Here is a 21061-nt window from a genome sequence, read left to right on the forward strand (position 1 = left end):
TCCCCACCCCTCCCCCCGCACCCGCCGGCTCCCGGGTCTCTAACCTGCCGCTCGGGTTCCTCCTCGCGGCCCCGCCCCGGCCCGGCCCAGCCGCGCGTCCCTCCCGCTGCCCGAGCCTGGGCGCCGAGGCGAGGAGACGACAGACGTGCGGAGGGACGCGCGGACCAGGGCACCCACCGGCGGCGCGGGCACGGGGCCGGGAGCAGCAGGTGAGCGCCCCCACGGTTTCCCACCCAGCGCACCCCGATCTGCCGGGCAGCCGCCCGCGCTTTGGCCAAGGAGCGACCCAGGAGCCCCGCGAACGGACGGCGGTCCGGCTCGGCCTCAGTTTCCCCAGGTAGCCAGGAAACTGGAGGCTCTGGCCTGAGTCCTTGGGCCGGGCCGGGGCGCCAGGGGCAACGGGGTGCGAGAGCGCTGAGCCGAACCTGCGGCCAAGGAGCCCGGTGCCGTTGCGGCCTGGTCTGCCCCGCCTGGTCCTGGGGCGGCGGCGGTGACCTGAGTCAGCCGGCCCCCTCCCAGCCCCGGGCTTGGGGGGGGAACCCCTTCCTCCCCAAACCCCTTCCTCCCCCAACCCCCCCCCCCCTTCCACGGGACAGGCTGGGCCTCCTTGGCGGCCAGACACCAGACAGAGGTGAGCCAGTGGCTCTCTGTTTGTCAGGTCAGGAGGCACTTCCTGGGTGTCTGAGCGAGAAGGAAACATCAGGCTAGGGTCAGGCTCTGGGTCAAGGGGTGTGGGAGTTTCAGGGAGGAGGAGGCTGGGTGCTGTGTTGCAGGGGCCTGCCGGTGCCCCGCCTGAGGCTACCCTGGGTCCCTTCTCCCTGGGCCAGGCTGGCCTGGGGTGGTCCCTGTGCATGAAGGTGTCCCTGGTGGCAGGGGAGGAGGGTAGGCAGGCTTGAGGTGCTTCTCAGGCGCACCCACAAACCACCTCTGCCCCCACTCCAGGTGGAGGTGGCCCCAGCAGCGCTGGGAGCCGGGGCCCAGCTGGTGACGTCTCTCCTTCCCCACCTCTGCACTCTCCCCCCACCCCTCCAGGGCCCTGCCCAGGCCTCTCCTGATGCCTGCCTAGAACAGGGCCTCAGTGGCTCGTCACTCCCCTGGCCCTGTCTGTTGGGTCCTCTGTGCCTGCCTCCCCAGTGAGCCTTAAGCCCACTCCTCCCCCACTCGGGCTTCCCAGGCCTGTCCCTGCTTACCAACCTGGTTGGGCCCTCCCCAGCCTGTAGCTCCCAGACCCCAGCACGGCCAGCGCCTGGGGGGGGTCCCCCGTTCCAGGGCTCCGCCCAGCTTCCTCTGGGCTTTAAGCCGACTCCTCCCCAAGGTCACTTGGCCTGCCTGCGCGAGCTGGAATTTGAACTTGGGGCTGGTGCCTCCACCCTCCCTGCCCTGCTCGGGCCTCCTCCACGGCCCAGCCAGGCACCCTGCTTGGCCTTCCCTTTGCACCCGGAAAATGGCCGCAGTAAAACCAAAGTGCAGCCTGGGCCCCAGGTGTTGTCCGGTTCCCTTGGGGTTGCCCAGCTCCCCTGCCCCGGTCAGCTGACTGGAATGGGCCCGTAGGCGGCCCCTCCCCCAGCTGCTCCCCAACCCAGATGCCAGCTCCTGGACTCAGCTCTTTGGCTGGCCCTGCTGAGGCCCCCCGCCGCCCTGCTCCAGGGAGGTGAAGGCCACAGTGTTCCCAGCCTAGGCTCCCCAAGGAGAAGGGCCATGTGTCAACCTGTGCTTGTCTGTGTGTGCCCAGAGGCCTGGATTTTGCCCAGGTGTGTGTGTACCTGGACACACGTGCCCAGTGCCCTTGGCTCAGCCCATCAGGAATTCCATTAAGCAAACACTTGGCTCACTCACTGAGGTCATGAGCATTCCGGACATTCTCCACGGGCGGATGGTCAGAGGAATCTGACCAAACCCCTACTCCCACCCATCCTGAGAGAGCCAGGACCCTCAGTGGCACATGGGAAGGGGTGATCCGAAGCCCCCAGACCCCTCACACCTCCTGGAAGCCCTCCTCATAGGTGGGACCTGATCAAACCAGAAAGTCCTAGGGTGCTCCCCACCCCCAGGTACCAGCACTCCTGGCCTATGAGTACCCACTCCAGCAGACCCCCAATACTGAACCCCCCACAGAGGGACAGTCTTGTCAGAGGTCCCCATGGGGCACAGACACCATAGGACATGTTAGCCTGGCCCAGGGATGCCAGGCTCTGCTCACCCCCCTGAGGGTGGGCTCCCTCTGGACTGGGTTCTGGGTCCTCAGGGCCACACCTTCCCCCCAACCCCATCCCAGACTCAGTCTCATCCTGTGCTGCTGTCCTCTCATGTTGGCTCCCACCTGATTCAGGGCCTTTGAACATGCATTCCCTCTGCTTGGAAGGTGGTTCCTCCCCCAGTCCCGTCTCAGAATCACCAGGACACTGTCCTTGCAGCCCCACGCCAGATAGCCTCGGGAGTGGGACCCCTCTACTGGCCCGCCCTGGGGCTCCCTGTGGAGGACCGAGGGTCTGGAGTGAGATAGGGGCACACGTCTGACAGCTGGGACATGGGCTGGGAGGTCCTGCCACATCCAGGAGGCAGGGCTCCGCTCCCTGAGGACACCCCGCCCAAGCACACTGGGGAATCTGGCCAGGACGCCAGGGCTGCAGCCTCTGGACCTGCGTTGGGTGGAGCTCCAGGAGACCAAGCCGCGCCCTGGGAGCCCTGAAGCCACTGACCAGGCCCCAGTGAGGTGTCAGCTCGGCTACCCTGTCCACTAGGCCTTGGACCCAGGCCGCACAGGCCTCCATCACCCCCCATCGCCAGCCACGACCGAGGACGCCATGAGCCAGCTGGGGTCCGTGAGCTGCTGCCCCGGTGCTGCCAAGTGAGTCCCCACCCCCACCTGCGGAGCAGTCCCCAGGGAGGGGTGCGGTGTGGGCCTCGCCCTCACGGCGCCCCTCCCCTGCAGCGGCAGCCTGGGCCGGTCGGACGGTGTGGCCAAGATGAGTGCCAAGGACCTGTTTGGTGAGTGAGTCTCCTGGACGGACGTGGCCGTGGGGTCTCGCCCACTCCCCTCCCCCCAGGCTGTGCTGGGGCTGGGGCACCAGGGGAGAGGCACGTGAGCCCTGGGTGCCCGAAGGAGGCCCCCGGACCCTAATTAAGCAACAGCTAGCTGCTCAGGCCCCTCCCTCCCTCACCGTAAGGAGAGAGGCCTTTACTAATAATTCAGGAACCATCAATATTGATTCGGCCGCCCTCCTCGCTGCAACCAGATAGCCCAGGGGGGCGGGGTTCAGGCTGGGTGGAGGCCAGGTGTCTGCTCCGCGGGGGCGGGGCCTGGCCAGCCAGGACCTCCCCCGACTCTGCCCCTCCCCGCAGACACACACTTGTGCCTTTGGACTCGGTGCCCTGTCTGGAAAGTCAGGAGCGCCAGGGAGGGGCCGGGAGATGTTGGCAGGCAGCTCTGGGAGTTGGGGGAAGCCCTGGATTGGACCCCTTCCCAGGAAGGTTGGCAAGGGGCCTCCATGGGAGGAGTTGTTGAGACTCCTGCACCCCTCAAGGACAGACCCCTATCACTGCTCTGAGCTGGGGGTCCTTTCCTAGGCAGGGACCATCCTGGGGGGGGGGGGGCTCACTCACATCTCATACCCTTGAGTCCTTTCTGGTGGCAGCACCCCTCGCCTCCATTTGGCCCTCCCTGTGGCCCAACCTGGGAGTGCAGTCCCACCTGAACTAGGGGCTGTGGGTCCTGCCCTCTGGGGTGAGTGACCGGTGGCTCCCTGCTCAGAACAGAGGAAGAAGTACTCCAACTCCAACATCATCATGCATGAGACCTCCCAGTACCATGTCCAGGTGAGGCCAGCCCCTGAGGAGCACTCCGGTCCCTGGGCAGGTGTGGGAACTGAGGCACAGAGGGAAGGGGTCAGCCCAGCTTCTGACACCCACAGCGGGCAGCCAGAGCCAAGGACTGCCCCACGCCTGTCCTCCAGTCCTGGGAAGGTGACAGTCTGGGGGACACAGGAGCCCTGGAGCTATGTCAGGGGAGGGGAGATGCCGGTGGCCAACACAGGCCAGGCAGGGACAAGCCTCGGGTGCTGTTCGGCAACGCTCGGATGGGAAAACCTGCTGGAGGGAAACTGGCCATCCTGGCCCCCAAACAAGGAACTAGATTAGGAGGCATTAGGCGGGACAAAGACACACTTCCTGAGCTTCTGCAGAGAAAGCCTGGCATGGCCAGTTCTGATGGGCTCGGCGAGAGGCCAGACTGGTTAACTGAACTTAAGACCAGCTGCCAGCTCAGGAAGGTTTTTACTCTAGGTCAGTTTTGATTCACACTTAGAACTCCGGAAATATGTTTTTTAAGTGACCTTCCTGGTTCCTAGCCACTGTCCAAACCTGTAGGACAACAGGGCTGAGAATGGCTGAGAAGGGAGGAAGGGGGGTGGCCCTGGACCAGGAAGGAAGAGCTTGGACCAGGAAGGGGGGCCCTGGACCAGCAAGATGAAGACCCCCACACGCACACAGAACCCCCTCACACCCACAGAAGCCGGGCGTGTCACTACTTTCTGAGCTCAGGTTCCTGGTCTATACAACGGGTCTGCAGAGACATTGGGAGTCCCTAGGTTCTTGAATTGGGCTGTGTTGAGGGAGCAGCCCTCCCTGCCACGCTGGTGGCTGCTGCTGGCCCAGGGCCCAAGGGCAGGGTACCTAGTGAGGGCAGGTCAGCGCGTCCCCTTCCTTCCCAGGCAGCTCAGCCGCCTCTCTCGGGGTCGTGGGGACTTTGCCGTCCTTGGTGAGCCATCATCTATGCCACTGGGGACTCCCAGCCCTTCCGGACTTTGGTCCAAGCTAGCCTGTGGAAAGACCCCAGCCCAGGGGCACCCCTCCTGCCCACCCAGCAGTCAGCAAGGCTGGGGGAGTGAGTGGTCTGGCCTGGCCCTCCCAGACGAGAAAGCCAAGGCACAGAGAGAGGGTGGGAGGTGGGGGCAAGATCAGACCCACCCTGGCAGTGGGGGGCTGCTCAAGCCTCTAAGTTAGCGTACAGTGACGCTGAGGGGGGCGGGGGGCGGTTCTGTTGCAGTCAGTGCCACCGTGGTCAGGACACAACAGCTCCATTACCCCAGAGCTCAGTCGTGCTGACCCCGGTGGTCAGTCTTCCCCACTGTCAACAACACTGCTCTCCTACATCCCTGAAGCTTTACTTTTTGGAGAATCCCTCCCTTCCCATAACTGAATTCATATAGCTTATAACACTTTGTTCTGCTCAGTAAACTTATTTCAAGAAAGCGCACGTGTAGAACAAGTCTGTGCCGTAGGCTGCAGTGGCGGGGGGGGGGCATCTCCACCAGCCGTGCCCCACCCCTGGGGACCCTTCCTATGGTCCGTTCTGTCCACCTGCGTGTACACATCCGCCTTCTGGACCGCGAGGAGGCGTTTGCGCACATCGTCAGGTGTGTGGGTGAGAAATATTTTCTCCCAGTCTGGCTTGTGGATTTGACCTGTCTTTCGAGGAGCGGAAGTGTTTAATTTTGATGATATCCAACCATATCCACTTTTTCTTATGGTCAGGGCTGTTTTCTTGGGTTTTTATTTATTTATTTTTTTTGAGGGTGGGGAGTGGTCATTGCCTGACCCAAGGCTCTGAAGATCTCTTCCTGTGTTTTCTTCTAGAAACTCCAGAGTTGAGGCTTTTACACTCAGGTCTATGATCCATTTGAAATTAGTTTTTGGGTATGAGACTTAAGGGTAAGTTTTTCCCTGTAGCAAATGTGCAGCCATACTGAGAAGACTGTCCTCCTCCCGGAGGTTGACTTGCTTGGTGCCCTTGTCAAGAAGTGTTTAGCTGAATGTGGACGGATCTGTCCACGGACCCCTTTGCCTCACGGTGTCTCACTTGCAGCAGCAGCTGTATTATCAATCTTGAAATCAGGCAACGTGAGCCCTCCAACTTTATATTTTCCTCAAGACGTTCTCGACTTTTCCAAGATCTTTGTGCTTGCTTTTACCTTTTAGAATCAAACTGTGCATTTCAATCCCCCGCCCCCAGAAAAGCCCGCTAGAGTTTTCACCGGCATTGAGTCAAACCTCTGAATCCACGTAGCGCGAATTGACATCTAAATGATCCCGGGTCTTTCCCGCCTGTGGACGCGGGATCTCGTCCCGTATCAGTGGCTTGTCTGACTTCTCTCGGAGCGTTTGTTGTTGCCACCGCCGAGGACTTGCGTGTCTTTTGTTAAAACACTCCTCGGGTATTTGGCTTGTCGACACTGTTGTAAATGGTACTGGTTTTTCTTTTAAAGCCATTTTCCAATTGGCTGTGCCTAGCGCACGGAGGAACCTTTGAACTTGTGTGCAGGGACTGAGTGTGCTGAGACGCTGAATTCACTTACTTGTTTTAGTGATTTGCTTGTAGATCCTTCAAATTTACTCTGTATCCAATCAGGTTGTCTGAAATACAGCGCCTAATACCTTATTCGGAGCCACGTTACTTTTCGTAGCTCATTGCCCCGGCCAGGATCACCAGCACAGTACTGAGTAAAAGCAGCAGAGTGGACATCTTTGCCCTGTGTCCAATTTTAGAAGAAAAGATCCAGGATTTCCCCATTGTATATGCTATATTTTTGTAGATACGTCCTATTACCGAGGAAGCTCTTTTCCATTCTTTGTTTGCTGAGAACTTTCATCGTGGAAGGTGTTGAACTTTGTCAAATGCTGTCTCTGAATCTACAGAGATGTATTCACCACTGTTAACGTAAGTCAGTCACACTGATAGGATTTTTTCGAATGTTGAACCGACCTCGCGTTTCCGGGACAGACTTCATGTGTGCATGTGTGTTACTCTTTTTATGTGTTGATGCACGAATTCGCTAATATTTTGTTTTCGCATTAATGTTCTGTTAGAGATGTTGGTCTGTAATTTTTCTTTTACTGCAAAGCCTTGACAGGTTTTGGTGTTAGAATTATGGTGGCCTTAGAAAAGTGAGTGAGAAAGTGTTCCCTCCTCCTTGGTTTTCGGAAAGAATTTGTGAAAGATTGTTTTTATCTCTTGCTTAAGTATTTGATAGGATTCACTTATGAGGCCCTCTAAATGCAAGGTTTTCTTTGTGGGAAAGAAAGGTTATATATATGAATATATTTTTTAAAGAGCATGAGAGTACATGCATATATATATATTATATTTTTTTTCTAGAGTGCACACATATCTCTAGATAGATTTTTAAAAATTTTTTAAATCTTTATTTATTTTTGAGAGAGAGACAGAGTGAGAGCAGGGGAGGAACAGAGAGAGAGGGAGACACAGAATCCGAAGCAGGCTCCAGGCTCCAAGCTGTCAGCACAGAGCCCAACGTGGGGCTTGAACTCACAGACTGTGAGAGCATGACCTGAGCCAAAGTCGGATGCTTAACCGACTGAGCCACTCAGGTGCCCCAGATTTTTTTTTTTTTTTTTTTTTTTACAGAGTGAGAGAGTTCGAACATGAGAGCAGGGGAGGGGCAGAGAGAGAGAGAGGGAGAGAGAGAATCCCAAGCAGGCTCCAAGATGTCAGTGAAGAGGCCAGTGCAGGGCTCGATCCTATGACCTTGGGATCATGACCTGAGCCAAAATCAAGAGTTGGACACTTAACTGAACCACACAGACGCTACTTTTTTTTTTTTTTTTTTTGGTTATTGATAATTAGTGTTTTCTCTTCCCCCGCCCCTTGATCAATCTTGCTAGGGTTTATCACTTTCATTAATCTTTTCAGAACCAAATTTGGGCTTTGTTGATTTTTCTCTATTGTTTGTTTACTACTTTGTTGGTTTCTGCTCTTAATTTCCTTCCTTCCACTTACTCTGGGTTTTATTTGTCCTTTTCCAGTTTCTTAAAGGAAATGCTTATATCACTGATATTAAATATTTCTTCTTTTTGAACGTTTATTTATTTATTTTAATGTTTATTTATTTTTGAGAGAGGGAGAAAGAGCACAAGCTGGGGAAGGGCAGAGAGAGAGGGAGACACAGAATCCAAAGCAGGCTCCGGGCTCTAAGCCATCAGCACAGAGCCTGACATGGGGCTCGAACCCACGGAGCACGAGATCATAACCTGAGCTGAAGTCAAACACTTAACTGAGCCACCCAGGCGCCCAATGTTTATTTATTTTTGAGAGAGAGAGAGAGAGAGCATATGCAAGGCGGAGGAGGGACAGAGAGAGGGGGGGCGAGGGCAGAGGGTCCGAAGCAGGCTCCGTGCTGACGGCAGCCGGCCCGACTCGGGGATCGAACTGACAAACTGTGAGATCATGACCTGAGCCGAGGTCAGACGCTCAACCAACCGAGCCCTCCAGGTGCCCCAAACATCCCTTCTTTTCTAATATTCATTTACAGCTGTACGTCCCCCTCCATGAGCTCCTTTAGCGAAATCCTGCAAGTCTGATGCCCATGCCTTTATTGTCATTCAGTTCGGAACACCTTCTGCCCTTCCCTGGGGACCGTGTGAGCATTTGCAGCTCCAAACGCCCCCGCCCGCTGCTCGTGCTGTGTCTCTACGTTGTGCTGTGCTGTGTTTTCGTTTTCGTTTGTCTCTCGAGTATTTTCTTATTTCTCTCGTGCCTTCGTTCACCCATCGGTTGTTATGTAGGAGCGTGTTGCCGAATTTCCAATTATTTGAGGGTTTTCTAGTTATCAAATGGTACTGATTTTTTATTTTACCACCACGATGGTCAGAGAGCGCACTGTGCGGGGTTTCCATCGAAATGCTAGACTTGTTTTGCGGCCGGGTGCGTGGCTTTATTTGGTTTGGTTGTGCGGGTTTTGCTAACAACGTGTGCTTTGGGGCTCACCCTGCCTCCCGCGGACGGCCAGCCTTGTGTCCCGCTGCCCACTGATCCCTCTGACTGCTGATGCTCACGTAGGTTGGGACCACCCTTTCTTGTCACACTCAGTGCTGCAGGGAGCAGCCCGGTGCCCGTGCCACGTTGCACGCGTGTTCAGGTTATCTGAGTTGTGACAAGGGAGTGCGTTCGCCTTTCCAGGTGTCCTGGGCTTCTCCCCAGAGCACCTGGCGCATGCAGGGTGGGGATCCCACTTCTGCACAGTTAACCTGCACATGTGACCCGCAAGGACCCGTCAGTGCCGGGCAATAGAAGAGGTAAAACAGTGCACCTGGGGGGCTCAGTCGGTCACGCATCCGACTCGCGATTTTGGCTCAGGTCATGACCTGATGGTCTGTGAGTTCGAGCCTCACGTCCAGCTCTGCTTGGGGTTTCTCTCTTCCCTCCCTCTCTCAAAATAGATAAACTTGAAGAAAAAAAAAGTAAAACGTTCAGCAGTCGATTCATTTCAGAAGTAGTAGTGTCAGACTTGCACTCACGATTATTTTATTGAGATAGTATGCAGTCTCCTATATTAAAAAGTTATGTTGGTTTTCCTGGAGACTCTCGGTTCGTGTCTTTTGCCAATTTTTCTACCGGGGTGTTACTATTTTACTTAGTCACAGATCTTTTTCATTCGTGTATTCATTTATCATTGGTATTCTTAATAACTTTGCTTAACAAAGTAGAGCCTTGAACAAGTAAGAGCTGTCACTGTAATGCATAGTGGTCTTTATAAATATTAAGAAAACTAGCCTTCGCTATATCTATTACATCTGTTTTTCCCAATTTTTTTTTTTTTTTTTTTACTTCGTATATGGTTGTTTGTTTGTTTGTTTTTCCCAAGCAGATTAAGTCACATTTTTCGGTCTTTTCTTCTGGGCATCTGGATTTTCTTCCTTGCTTAGGGAAGTCCCTCTGTGAAGAAGGCCTTTCTGAGATCTTCAGGAATCATCCAGTATTTTCTTCTAGCACTTTTGTAGCTGGGTCTTGACTGCCTAGAATTTAATATAGTGTTTCCCCGACTGTCGAAGCATTGTTGACTGACTTCAGCGGTGGGACACATGGGGCAGTCTGGAGGGAGGAGGAGCCTGGGTCAGTCTTGGAGACAGAGGAAGGAGGAGGGTCCCTGGAAAGGGAGGGCTTGGCTGGCCAAGAGTCCCCAAGACCCACCCCACATGAGCTCCCCACATGGCCATTCCAGCATGTTCACTGAGGGCCCACTGTGTGCCAGCCACTGTCCCTGGCACTGGGGAGATAGCAGTGAACCCAGCAGCCAGAAAAGAAACAAAGGAGCACATCATGTTCAGCATAATGTCGGATCGTGGTCAATAAAGACAAGGCAGGCCAGGAGCTGGAGTGATGCCGTGGCCAGGCAGGAACAGCAGGTCTGAGCAGAGCCCTGAAGGAAAAGAGAGCTGGAGAAGAGTAGGGGAGGCAAGGTGGGGACAGACCATGCAAAGGCCCCGCGGTGACCCCGAACCAGGTCTTCTGGGGAGCAGGGAGGCTAGCGTTCCTGGAGCCCAGCTACAGGAGGTGGGGAAGGGTGAGGGATCGTCTGTGTAGGACTCCCAAGGGTTTTATCAGGGCATGTCCGCGGCCCCCACGGACATCCACGAAGGCAGAGCAGAGACCTCCCCTTAAGGTAGGGCTGTGTCTCTTCAGACCCCCCCGGGCAGGGATGTCCGCCCCCCCACCCCAGGCTCCCAGGGTTGGGCATGACCCCTCAGGCCCCCGGGGTGCAACCCCTCGGCCCTGGTTCTGGGCACTAGGAGGGCTCTCCCCAGAGTGACTCCCCCGCCCGTCCCCAGCACCTGGCCACGTTCATCATGGACAAGAGTGAGGCCATCGCGTCCGTGGAGGACGCCATCCGGAAACTGGTGCAGCTGAGCTCCAAGGAGAAGGTCTGGACGCAGGAGATGCTGCTGCAGGTCAACGACCAGTCACTGCGGCTGCTGGACGTGGAGTCCCAGGTGCGGTGGTGGCAGGGCCGCAGGGACACGGCCCAGCCGCTCAGCGGGGCCTCCGGGCGGGGCGCGCGGGGAGGGGGTGGTGGCTCCATCTGGGGGCGGAGCCTCCCGCGGGGCGGGGCCTGCGTTGGGGGCGGGGCTCCTGCGGGGGCGGGGCAGGCTGGGTAGGGCGCGGGGCCGCAGGCAGGGCAGGGAGACCTGGGCGGGGCCGAGCATCCGGGGGAGCCGTGGCCCAACAGCAGCGCCTCGTCCACCCCTGGCAAGAGCCCGTCCACCCGCCGCGCCAACACAGGGCCTGGCTATGTCCGGGGGTCCGGCGTGCCACGGCTGTGGCCACGGCCTGGCAGAGTCCGTGCCTGGGTCTGCGTCGGCGCCACGCCCCTCCTGTGTGCGTCTGTGTCCGCGGGCGCCCCCCACGGGCCGGGCTCGCCACTCACGCCCGCGCCCCGGGCACCGCGCCCCCGCACCGCGCCCCCGGGGCTGGGAGCGCGCGTCCGCGGCGGTGCCCGCGCTCGAGTCACGAGTGGGGGTCGCGACCCTGAGGCACCGCCGAGCCCACACCCGAGCCCCCTGCCTCCCAGGAAGAGCTGGAGAACTTCCCGCTGCCCACCGTGCGGCACAGCCAGACGGTGCTGGACCAGCTGCGGTACCCGTCCGTGCTGCTGCTCGTGTGCCAGGACTCGGAGCAGAGCAAGCCCGACATCCACTTCTTCTACTGCGACGAGGTGGAGGTGAGGAGGGGGCGGCGGCCGGGGCGGGGGCGGGGTCCCGAGCCGGCCTGACGCCCCGTCCCGCCAGGCGGAGCTCGTGCACGAGGACATCGAGAGCGCGCTGGCCGACTGCCGTCTGGGGAAGAAGATGCGGCCGCAGACCCTGAAGTAGGTGCGGGAGCGCGGCGGCGGGCAGGGCCGGGTGGGCGGCGGGGCCGGGCTGAGCGGGCCTCTGCCCCCCACTGCAGGGGCCACCGGGAGAAGATCCGGCAGCGGCAGTCGGTCCTGCCCGCCCCCAAGGGCCCAGCCCCCATCCCCTTCCAGCGCCACGGCGGTGACTCTCCGTCCAGCAAGAACCGAGTGGGCCCGCCCGTGCCCCTCGGCGAGCCGAGTACGCGGAGGGAGCCGGAGGGAGCGGGAGGGGGCGGCCGCCGTCGGTGGCACCTGACTCTGCCTCCCGCATCCAGGCTTCCGCCGTCGGGAGTCGCAGGACGAGGAGCCGCGGGCTGTGCTGGCCCAGAAGATAGAGAAGGAAACGGTGGGTCTCGCGGCCCGAGCCCCCATTCCGGCCAGCCCCCAGCCAGCAGCCACCTCCTCCCCGAGGCCAGGGACCAAGAGACAGTGCGTGGGACTGTCCCTGCAGCTGGTGGGGGCGCCTCAGACTGACCCCTGCCTCCGCTCTGACCCCAGCAAATCCTCAACTGCGCCCTGGACGACATCGAGTGGTTCGTGGCTCGGCTGCAGAAGGCGGCCGAGGCTTTCAAACAGCTGAACCAGCGCAAGAGGGGGAAGAAGAAGGGGAAGAAGGGGCCAGCAGGTGCGGAGGGGGTGGGGTGGAGGCCGGAGGGGACAGCGGCTGGGGTTGGGGGGATGCCTGAGAGGATGGAGAGAGCGCGGCGCGGCTGAGGCGGATGGATAGTGGTCACGGGGACAGGTGGCTACCGGGCTGCAAGAGGTCCGGTCTGAGCAGGTGGCTGCCGGGTGGCTGCTGGGGGCAGTGACCGGGCCAGCCAGGTTCATAGGCACTGCCCCACATTCCAGAGGGCGTCCTTACGCTCCGGGCACGGCCCCCCTCGGAGGCCGAGTTTGTTGACTGTTTCCAGAAAATCAAGCTGGCTATCAACCTGCTTGTGAGTACACTAACTCTTTCCCACCCTCTGTGCCGACATCGGGGGGGCCCGGGTCCTTGCCACCCTTATCCCCGACGCCATCCCCCCGTCTGTCTGCCCCCACGTCCTGTTCCTCTGTGCCGGCATCGGGGGGTCCCGGGTCCTTGCCACCCTTATCCCCGACGCCATCCCCCCGTCTGTCTGCCCCCACGTCCTGTTCCTCTGTGCCGGCATCGGGGGGGCCCGGGTCCTTGCCACCCTTATCCCCGACGCCATCCCCCCGTCTGTCTGCCCCCACGTCCTGTTCCTCTGTGCCGGCATCGGGGGGGCCCGGGTCCTTGCCACCCTTATCCCCGACGCCATCCCCCCGTCTGTCTGCCCCCACGTCCTGTTCCTCTGTGCCGGCATCGGGGGGGCCCGGGTCCTTGTCACCCTTATCCCCGACGCCATCCCCCCGCCCATCTGTGTGCCCCCCGCCCCAGGCCAAGCTGCAGAAGCACATCCAGAACCCCAGCGCTGCGGAACTGGTGCACTTCCTCTTTGGACCGCTAGACCTGGTGCCTGGGGCTGGGGGGGTGGGGAGCAGGGCCCCGGGGTGGTTTGCCCCGGCCGAAGGTGGGGGGACGCAAGTGCCCACCTCGGGCAGGCAGCTGGGGCCACGCGTCCACGCTGCGAGCGTGCTGGCCTGTGGTGCTGCAAGTGAGCGAGCTGGGGTTGGGGGCCGGTGGGCAGGGCCCTCTCTGAACCCCACTGTGCCCCAGATCGTCAGCACCTGTGGGGGCCCAGACATCGCATGCTCCGTCACCAGCCCCGTGCTCTCCCGCGACGCCGTGGGCTTCCTGAGAGGCCACCTAGTCCCCAAGGAGACGACGCTGTGGGAGTCACTGGGGGAGACATGGACGCGCCCCCGGTGCGTCAGCAGGCGGGGAGCGCGGGGAGGGGTGATGCAGGGCGTGGGGTGCGAACTTGGCGGGTGGGCTGGGCTCCAGTGGGTGGGCGTAGCTCACCCCCAGGACCTCCCACCCCCAGCTCTGAGTGGCCACGGGAGCCGCAGGTACCCCTCTACGTGCCCAAGTTCCACAGCGGCTGGGAGCCACCCCTGGATGTGCTGCAGGAGGCTCCCTGGGAAGTGGAGGGGCTGGCGTCTGCCCCAGATGACGAGGTCAGAGCACCCACAGCCCCCCCCCCAGCGCCGCTGGCCATCTGCGTCCTCCACCAGTCAGTGCTCACCTCTTCAGCCCACCTCTGTCCACTGCCCTCACCACGCCTCCGTACCCTGGCCCTCACCCCATGCCAAGCCCAGGTGGTCCTTCTTCCCCACAGCCGACTCCAGTGAGCCGACTGTCCTTTCGAAACTCCCCAAAACACAGCCTCGTACCTGAGCCCACACCTCCGGTGGACGTCCTCCCGCCAGTCAGCTCCCCGCACGCTCACAGGTAAGTTCCTCTTAAAAACGAGAGTGTGGCACTCACTCCTAGAAATGCGGAGATTCTGACGTGAGTATGCTGCCACCAGGTGGCGGCAAATGTTTTGTTCGTGCTGTTCAAAATACCGTTTTTCCAAACTAGAACCAGGTTTTCCTTCTAACTTTAGAACACATCCCAAACTAGCCATAAACTCATCAGCCTAAGCCATCATCCTTTTCTGCGTCTTCTCGCGTGCGTTTCAGAATTGCCGTTAGAAGTTTACTAAGGCGCCAAACTTAAGTGAGGTCACCAATCCCTGTCACCTCGTTGGCACTGATTTAGGCTTAACCTCAGAGCCAGAGAGGAGACTGAAGGTCTGAGCTACGGACGGTCGTTCTCCCCGCCCCCCCCCCACACACCCTTCAACAGACTCAGGGCCTGGGGGACTCCCGTCCCTTCCTCCCCCACCTCCTCCTTTCTGTTCCCACTCCTGGCCCCGGATGTGTCTGCGATGCTCGTCACCCTGCCAGATCCCAGGATTCGGTTTCAGGAGGGGGAGGGGGCCGAAACCTGTACCTTAAACGAGCACGCCCCTCTCCGCGGCACACCGGCAGCTTGAGGTCCTCGGTGCCCCGCCCGGGGCCACCCTGGAAGACACATTTTCATCGTCTGGTCTCCAGTCCGGCCAGTCCTGGCTCCGGAGCCACGTCAGCCTCGGCCCCCTCGCCTGCATGGTGTCCCGAGGCCCACGGCTGTGTGAGGAGGCGGCGGCCCAGACTGACCGGGGGGGGGGACAGCCCGGCCCGGGGGCAGCCGCAGGCCAGCTCCTTGCTGCGGCCGGAACGCCCTCGGTCAGGGCAGCCCCTCACCCCGCGCCCCTGCAGCTCGTGGGCAGTCCTCTGTGCCGTACCGACCGCCCCCCCTCGGTGATCAGCTGCTCCCAGGCGCGGCGGTGCCCTGTCATTTCTCGGGTACGGGTCTGGCTCTGGTTCCCCTGGGGGGCCGGGCCCGGAGACCCCTGACGTGGGCTGGGCCGGGGCGGGCCTTGCTGTGCCCACAGGCCCCGGCGTCCCACCCCGCTGCACGGCCCCCACCTCCGCGTGGGGCCCCGGGCGCTCTGGGGCTGTCACAGTTTCTGTTCCCGGCTGACGCGCCTCAGCCTGTCTCCTCTGCGCCCTCAGAGAGCCGAGCGGAGCAGCACGCACCTGCGAAGCTGCTCCCCGGGCCCAGCCCTGGGCCTCAGCCCTCCTGTTCCGCGCAGGGGCTACGAACCTGCACCGGCCATGGCCAAGTACGTCAGGATCCTCTATGATTTCACGGCCCGGAATGCCAACGAGCTGTCAGTGCTCAAGGACGAGGTCCTGGAGGTGAGCAGGAGCCTGGGCCGTGGGAGGGCGGGGCGGGGGGGACCGCACGCAGCAGCCAGGCTGCCTGATGCCGGCCCGTGGCACGTCCGTCCCACCCCGTCCCCGGGATCCCGACCCCCAGACTCCAGTCCGGGCCCGCAGCCTGCCCGCGCCGCCCCCCCCCCCCCCCAGACAGCCTGGCTGAAAGGCTTCCCGGTCTTGGGTCTCTCAGAGGGGGCCCAGGGGCCCCTGTGCTTGGCTAGGCGGGGCTCATGCTGGAGGATGGGCCTTCCCTGTGGCCATCTGGGGGACCCTCCAACTCAGCCAGGGTTCGTCATTCACACCCGGCCCTGGAGCCCCCTTGAGGCCCCCTCCATCTGGTGCCAGTCGTGAATCCAGGCCATCCGCTGGGGGACAGAAAGTGGAGCGGGCGGGGGGGGGGGTGATCTACACGCACAAGGCTAGAGGCACCTTGCAGGAGGCCGCTGCAGCGGGGTGGGGGGAGGTAGCCGCGTGGGTGGGATGGAAGGCTGGGCAGGGCGGGGGCTCCTAGGGGCGGCTCATGGCAGCCCCATAGGACTGGGGGGAGGCTGAGCTTAGAGACGCCTAGAACTCTCTCTGGCGCACCTGTAAAGAGGGGTTCCCGCCCCCTGCGCTGGTGCCCGTGACGAGAGGAAGGGGTGCCCACAGGTGCTGGAAGATGGCCACCAGTGGTGGAAGCTTCGGAATCGCAGTGGCCAGGCCGGCTACGTGCCTTGCAGCATCCTGGACGAGACTCGGCTGGAGGACGTCCCCCCAGAGCAGGTGAGCGGGAGGAGGGGGACCTTGCTGTCGCGGAGGAGCAGGTGCAGCCACATCTCAGGAGAGACGCCCCCTCCCGCCATCCCACCCCCAACCCCCCCCACAAAACATCCCACCACCCCCACCCCCCACAAAACACCCCCGCCCCCTCACCCCCCACCCCACACCCCCCAGAAAACACTCCCACGCCCCCCACCCTCCACCTCCACATCCTTCACCCCCCACCCCCATGCCCCCCACGAAACACCCCCCCACCGCCCCCCCCAAACACCCCACCCCACCCCCTGCTCTGAGTCCTGGAGTCCTCCCTGCTGGCCGGGCCCTGAGAGGGGGGGAGCTGAAGCTGGTGGCACCCCCACCCGCTCGCCTCTTTCCCCCACCCTTGCAGGCCAGTCTGAAATACTGGGGTCCCGCCAGCCCCACCCACAAGCTGCCCCCAAGCTTCGCAGGGAACAAAGAAGGTGAGAGGCGCTCTGCTGGGGGATGAGGGCCGGCGGACGGGTGCGGGTCCGGGGCCCGGGGTGCCCTGGGGGAGGCAGGGGGAGGAGGGTCCCCGTCCAGTGTGGGGGAGCCCAGGATCAGCTCGGGCGGGGCCTGAGTGCAGGGCGCCCCCCGCAGAGCTGATCCACCACATGGACGAGGTCAACGACGAGCTCATCAAGAAGATTAGCAACATCAAAACGCAGCCGCAGCGGCACTTCCGCGTGGAGCGCAGCCAGCCCGTGGGCCTGCCGCTCACCTACGAGTCCGACCCCCACGAGGTCCGCGCCTGGCTGGAAGCCAAGGCCTTCAGCCCGCGGTGAGCGGGGCCCGCAGGCGGGGTGGCGCGGGGGTGCGCGAGGCCTTCACCTGGGGGGGGGGGCCCGCCCTGACGCCCACCCCCCTCCCGCCCCCGGCCCCAGGATCGTGGAGAACCTGGGCATTCTGACCGGAGCCCAGCTCTTCTCGCTCAACAAAGAGGAACTGAAGAAGGTGTGTGGGGAGGAGGGCATCCGCGTGTACAGCCAGCTCACTGTGCAGAAGGCGGTCCTGGAGGTGAGTGGGCGTCCCACGCCGCCCGGCCCCTCGCTCCCCGCCGCCGCCGCCCCCCTACCCGCGCTCCTAGATCGCCTGCCGCGGGGGAGGCCGTGGGGCCCTGGCCTGCGGGGCCCTAGGCTGAGGCTGCCGCACCCCTCCCTCCCCAGAAGCAGCAGGGTGGCTCGGAGCTGGAGGAACTCATGAGCAGGTTTCATTCCAAGACGCAGAGGAGAGTGGAGGAGGACAGCTAGAGCCGGCCGGCAGGGCCCACCCCAGTGCTTGGAGGGTTATTTTTGGATGTGTGTATGTTTCGTATCATGGACGGGGAGTAGGGGGCGGCTGGGGGCGCCTCACCTGCCTCGTGGCACGTGGCCTGTCCTCAGGCTCCCCAGCGCCTCGGCCCCCCCCCAGGCTGCCTGCCCCAAGGCCCTGTTCCGCCAAACTAGCCGCCCGGAGATGCCAGCCCCTCACGCACCTGCCCCTGAAGCCAGAGCCGTGGCCTTTCCAGCCCCGCCCCGCCCCCTTCCCGGCTTTCAGACCCACCCCCTCCCTGAGGCCCCAGGACCCCCACGCGGCGGCCGGGACTTATCCCTTGCCCCCCCCCCCCCCGCCCCGTTCACATGGGGGCTCCTCCTGGCGCTTGTGACCCTGGCCCCAACCTCGTGCCCCTGGCTGCTGCTTCTCACGTGCCTGTGGATGGGCTGCGGGCCAGAAGGGCAGGAGGCCCCAGCCACCCCGGGCGCCGAGCGGGGCCTCGCCCCCAGGTATTGCCCACAGCACCCACCCAGCGCATCGCTCCCCAAAGGTGGCCGGGGGGGGGGTGCTGGCCCCAGGTTCCCCTGGGGCAGGGTGCGGGCTCCACCCTTTCAGGGAGCGGGGAGCCAGGTTGGACTGGATATGCTCTCACCCAAGCATGGCCTGCGACGCCCCCATCCCAACGCCGCTCCCGCCCCCAAGGCAGAGCCCAAGAAAGGAACTTTCTCTGACCGGGTCTCAGGCCAGGCTCACCCTGCGTGCTGTGTGGGCGGGGGGTGAGTCTTGGAGCCCTGAACTCTGCAGAGATGACAGGTGACCAAGGTTCAAAGGCCGTGTCATTAAACCAGTTAAGTATGCTCGCAGCCAGTCTGTCTCCTGCGGGTGGGGATGGGGTCACTGTGGGCCTGGAGCTCCCCCCTGCAATGGCACCCTTTGTAAGAGCCACTGGGCAGAGGGCAGGCCGTGGACGTCCCAAGTGAGGCCACTTACCCTGGACTCCAGGGGGTGCGCCCAGGAGCCCCTCGCCTGCACACGTGTCCGAGCGGGCCTGGGGGATGTTTCTGGGAGGTGAGGGCCTGAGGGGGGCCCTGCCCATTCTGCTGGCCGTGACCCCCGACTCAGGCCAGGGGTCCAGAAGGCCCAATCTCAGCCCAAAGCTGAGTGAGGGAGGCACCCTAGGGGAGGGTGTGGATGGACGGACATGGGACTGGGTTGGCCGTCAGCTGTGATGGCGTCAGCGCAGGAGCGGGGGGGTCCCTGAGCACACAGTGGGCTGCGCTCTGCACCCCAGGACACTTGACCACAGGCCAGTGCCCACCTGAGCTCACATGGGCCCCACCCTCGGAGGAGGCCTCTGGCGCCCTCTGCTGGCAGCTCTGAGTGCTGTGGTGCTTGGCGTCCAGGGGGCACCCTAGTACCTGGCCGGATGGGGAGCATCTCCACCCGTGTTTCCCCCAAGCAGCTGGTGGACCAGTCCTGGGGTCTCTATGTGGCGGGCAGGACAACCGCAGGGGTCTCGGAGGCAGAGGTTGTACCTGTGGGGTTGGGGGACGGAGAGGGCTGTCTTCGGGTCTGGCGCTGAGCCCGGCCCCGCCCTCAGGCCTCAGAAGCCCCAACTCTCAGCTGGGACAGGCCATGTGGGGCCGGGTCTAGGCAGCAGGGCTGGGTCAGCAGGAGCTGGGACTGCCGTGCCCTCTGGACCACCACCGAGCCTTGACCACTGGGGCCTCTCCACCCCAGGAGAGGAAGGTCCTCCCCCAGACCCGAGGCTGGGAGAGGAAGGTCGATCCTCCCAGGCAGAACCCGGGAGACAGGGAAATAGTACGCAGAAGGAAAAGGGATCAGATGGGGTGTTGGCTCTCCTTCCAGAAACCCACAGCTACCTTCAGTCCGGAGCCACCGGGAGGGATAGGCCTCTGACTGGACGCCCCCCCCCCCCACAGCCCTATTTGGCTGAACCCCTCCTTTGGAGCAGTGGTGGGGACCTGGGCTCCCCCTGCTCCCAGTCCCCCCACTCGCCCGCCCCCTGCCCCCACCCAGCAGGGTTCTGCCTTCACCAGGATGGTACGGGCTTTGGGGACACTGCCTTCGCGCTGGGGAGCGCAGTGATGGGCCCAGAGTCCCATAGCTATCAGGACAGCTGTGAGGAGTCACTGTGCTCTCTGCTCTGAGGGCACTGCTGTCCAGGGCTCCCAGACTGGGGATGTCCGAGCTCCGCCCTCCCTGGCCCCCTGGTGACCTCAGTGTCTGTGAAGTAGGCAAGGCTGAAGAACAAGACACTGAGGGGCCAGGCCACTTGCCTAGGGCCCCAGAGCAGGGGAGGAGTCTGACTCCAATGCGGTTTGGCCTGATTTGTGTCCCTAACCTCTCACCTCCTCGCCTCCCACACCGGACTGGCCAAGCGGGGAAGAGGAGGGTCTGGAGGGGTGGTGGGGACCACAGAGCGTCTGACCATGGGCGGAGCCAGGAGCGGCACACTGGGCAAGGGGGGTGGGCTGCCGTGTGGCATCCGCCCTGTGCCCGGCTACGCTGGAGCGAACGTCTCCTTAGACAACGCCCGTCTCTGTCTCGGGGACAGGCGCGTCTTTGTGGCCCTCCCGCGACCGGCGTGGCTCCCCTCTCCCCCTCCCCGACAGCTGATCTCACATCCCATGGCTGAGCCCGCACGGGGCGGTCAGGGGGTGAGGAGGCTTCCCTGCCATTTAAAAAGAGGCTTTTCCTTTTCCTTCCTGCACGAAGCCCGGCGTCCAGATCTGCACAACACACGTCGATGCCCCTCCTCTCGCCATGTTGTTTGAAGAGGACCTGTTTTGCGCTGAAATGCGCTCGTTGTGTGTCGAGCGCTGGCTCCCCAAGATACCACCATGTGACTGTGGCTCGATCTCGAGCTACAGGGGCTCGCCTGCCTGTCGACACTTAGCGGGGTCTGAGGGGTGAGCGGGCGAGGTGGGGTATTGTGAGGTTTCAGGGTCTGGATTAAGCCAGGGTTTTTAGACGCTTGACGAGGACTGGGCAAACGCGAGACCTATTCCCTCAGGACTGGCGGGCGCGTAGAGGGTTGGAAGTGACCGGGGGATCCACGCACCTGCTTGAGCCGCGGCTACCTCCGGGCCCCGGGGCCACAGCCTCAGGAAACCCCCAAAACAACATCTTCCCAGTGTTTCCTGCCTCGTGCCGCTGACGAGCTGTGTGCTGTGGGTGGTTCGGCGCCTGGTCTATCGGTGCTGTTGTTGAAGGAAGGATAAGCGCGTGCCTTTCCATTTTCATAGTTGTATTTTCTGCTATAGTAAACGTCGATAGAGGTAACCTACGTAAACAAAACTTCCCCGGGACCCTCGATAATTTTTGACTGTGTGAAAGGGTCCCGAGGCCCCGGTTTGAGACCATTGACGTGGACTCCACAGGTGCACCCCTGCCGAGAAACAGGAGCCCGCACTCGCGGTGGGAAATGGCCGAGCTGCGCGTGGGCAGCTGTGGGGGAGCCGCAAGTTCCCTCCCCCCCCACCCCGCCACCCCGGAGCAGGTGCTCGAAGTGAGCCTGCGCAGAAAGGCAGAGGGAAGCGGCAAACGCAGGAAGCTGGCCAATGGCCAAGGTTGACGGGCGCGTGGACGGCCCCCGGGGTCTGCGTGTCCCC

General features: G+C 62.1%; 1 protein-coding gene across 3 annotated transcripts; it reads left to right on the plus strand.

The window, feature by feature from the left end:
* The first annotated feature begins 125 nt into the window (after nt 1–125).
* EPS8L2 (EPS8 like 2) lies at nt 126–18289 on the plus strand. 3 transcript variants are annotated; one of them, XM_030333391.1, is made up of 21 exons: nt 126–209; nt 2742–2848; nt 2933–2988; nt 3752–3816; nt 10624–10785; nt 11364–11513; nt 11581–11660; nt 11741–11883; nt 11960–12030; nt 12183–12309; nt 12534–12622; nt 13084–13158; nt 13363–13511; nt 13631–13763; nt 13925–14037; nt 15269–15374; nt 16044–16157; nt 16543–16615; nt 16773–16953; nt 17057–17189; nt 17339–18289. In XM_030333391.1, the coding sequence occupies exons 2-21, from the start codon at nt 2805–2807 to the stop codon at nt 17420–17422; spliced, it is 2148 nt and encodes a 715-aa protein (XP_030189251.1). In that variant the 5' UTR covers nt 126–209; nt 2742–2804; the 3' UTR covers nt 17423–18289. The 3 variants fall into 3 exon arrangements, with proteins under 3 accessions (XP_030189251.1, XP_030189250.1, XP_030189253.1); XM_030333390.2 differs by lacking the exon at nt 126–209 and adding an exon at nt 306–337; XM_030333393.1 differs by lacking the exons at nt 126–209; nt 2742–2848 and having other exon boundaries at nt 2930–2988; nt 3757–3816.
* The last annotated feature ends 2772 nt before the right edge of the window (nt 18290–21061 follow it).

This window comes from Lynx canadensis, chromosome D1 (genome assembly GCF_007474595.2).
Source record: "Lynx canadensis isolate LIC74 chromosome D1, mLynCan4.pri.v2, whole genome shotgun sequence".
Lineage (NCBI taxonomy): Eukaryota > Metazoa > Chordata > Mammalia > Carnivora > Felidae > Lynx > Lynx canadensis.

Coding starts and splice junctions, on each gene's coding strand:
- EPS8L2 (XM_030333391.1), top strand. CDS start 2,805: ATGAGCCAGCTGGGGTCCGTGAGCTGCTGCCCCGGTGCTGCCAA. Junction 12,623..13,083: donor AGCTGGCTATCAACCTGCTT/GTGAGTACACTA, acceptor CCCCCGCCCCAG/GCCAAGCTGCAGAAGCACAT. Junction 17,190..17,338: donor TGCAGAAGGCGGTCCTGGAG/GTGAGTGGGCGT, acceptor CTCCCTCCCCAG/AAGCAGCAGGGTGGCTCGGA.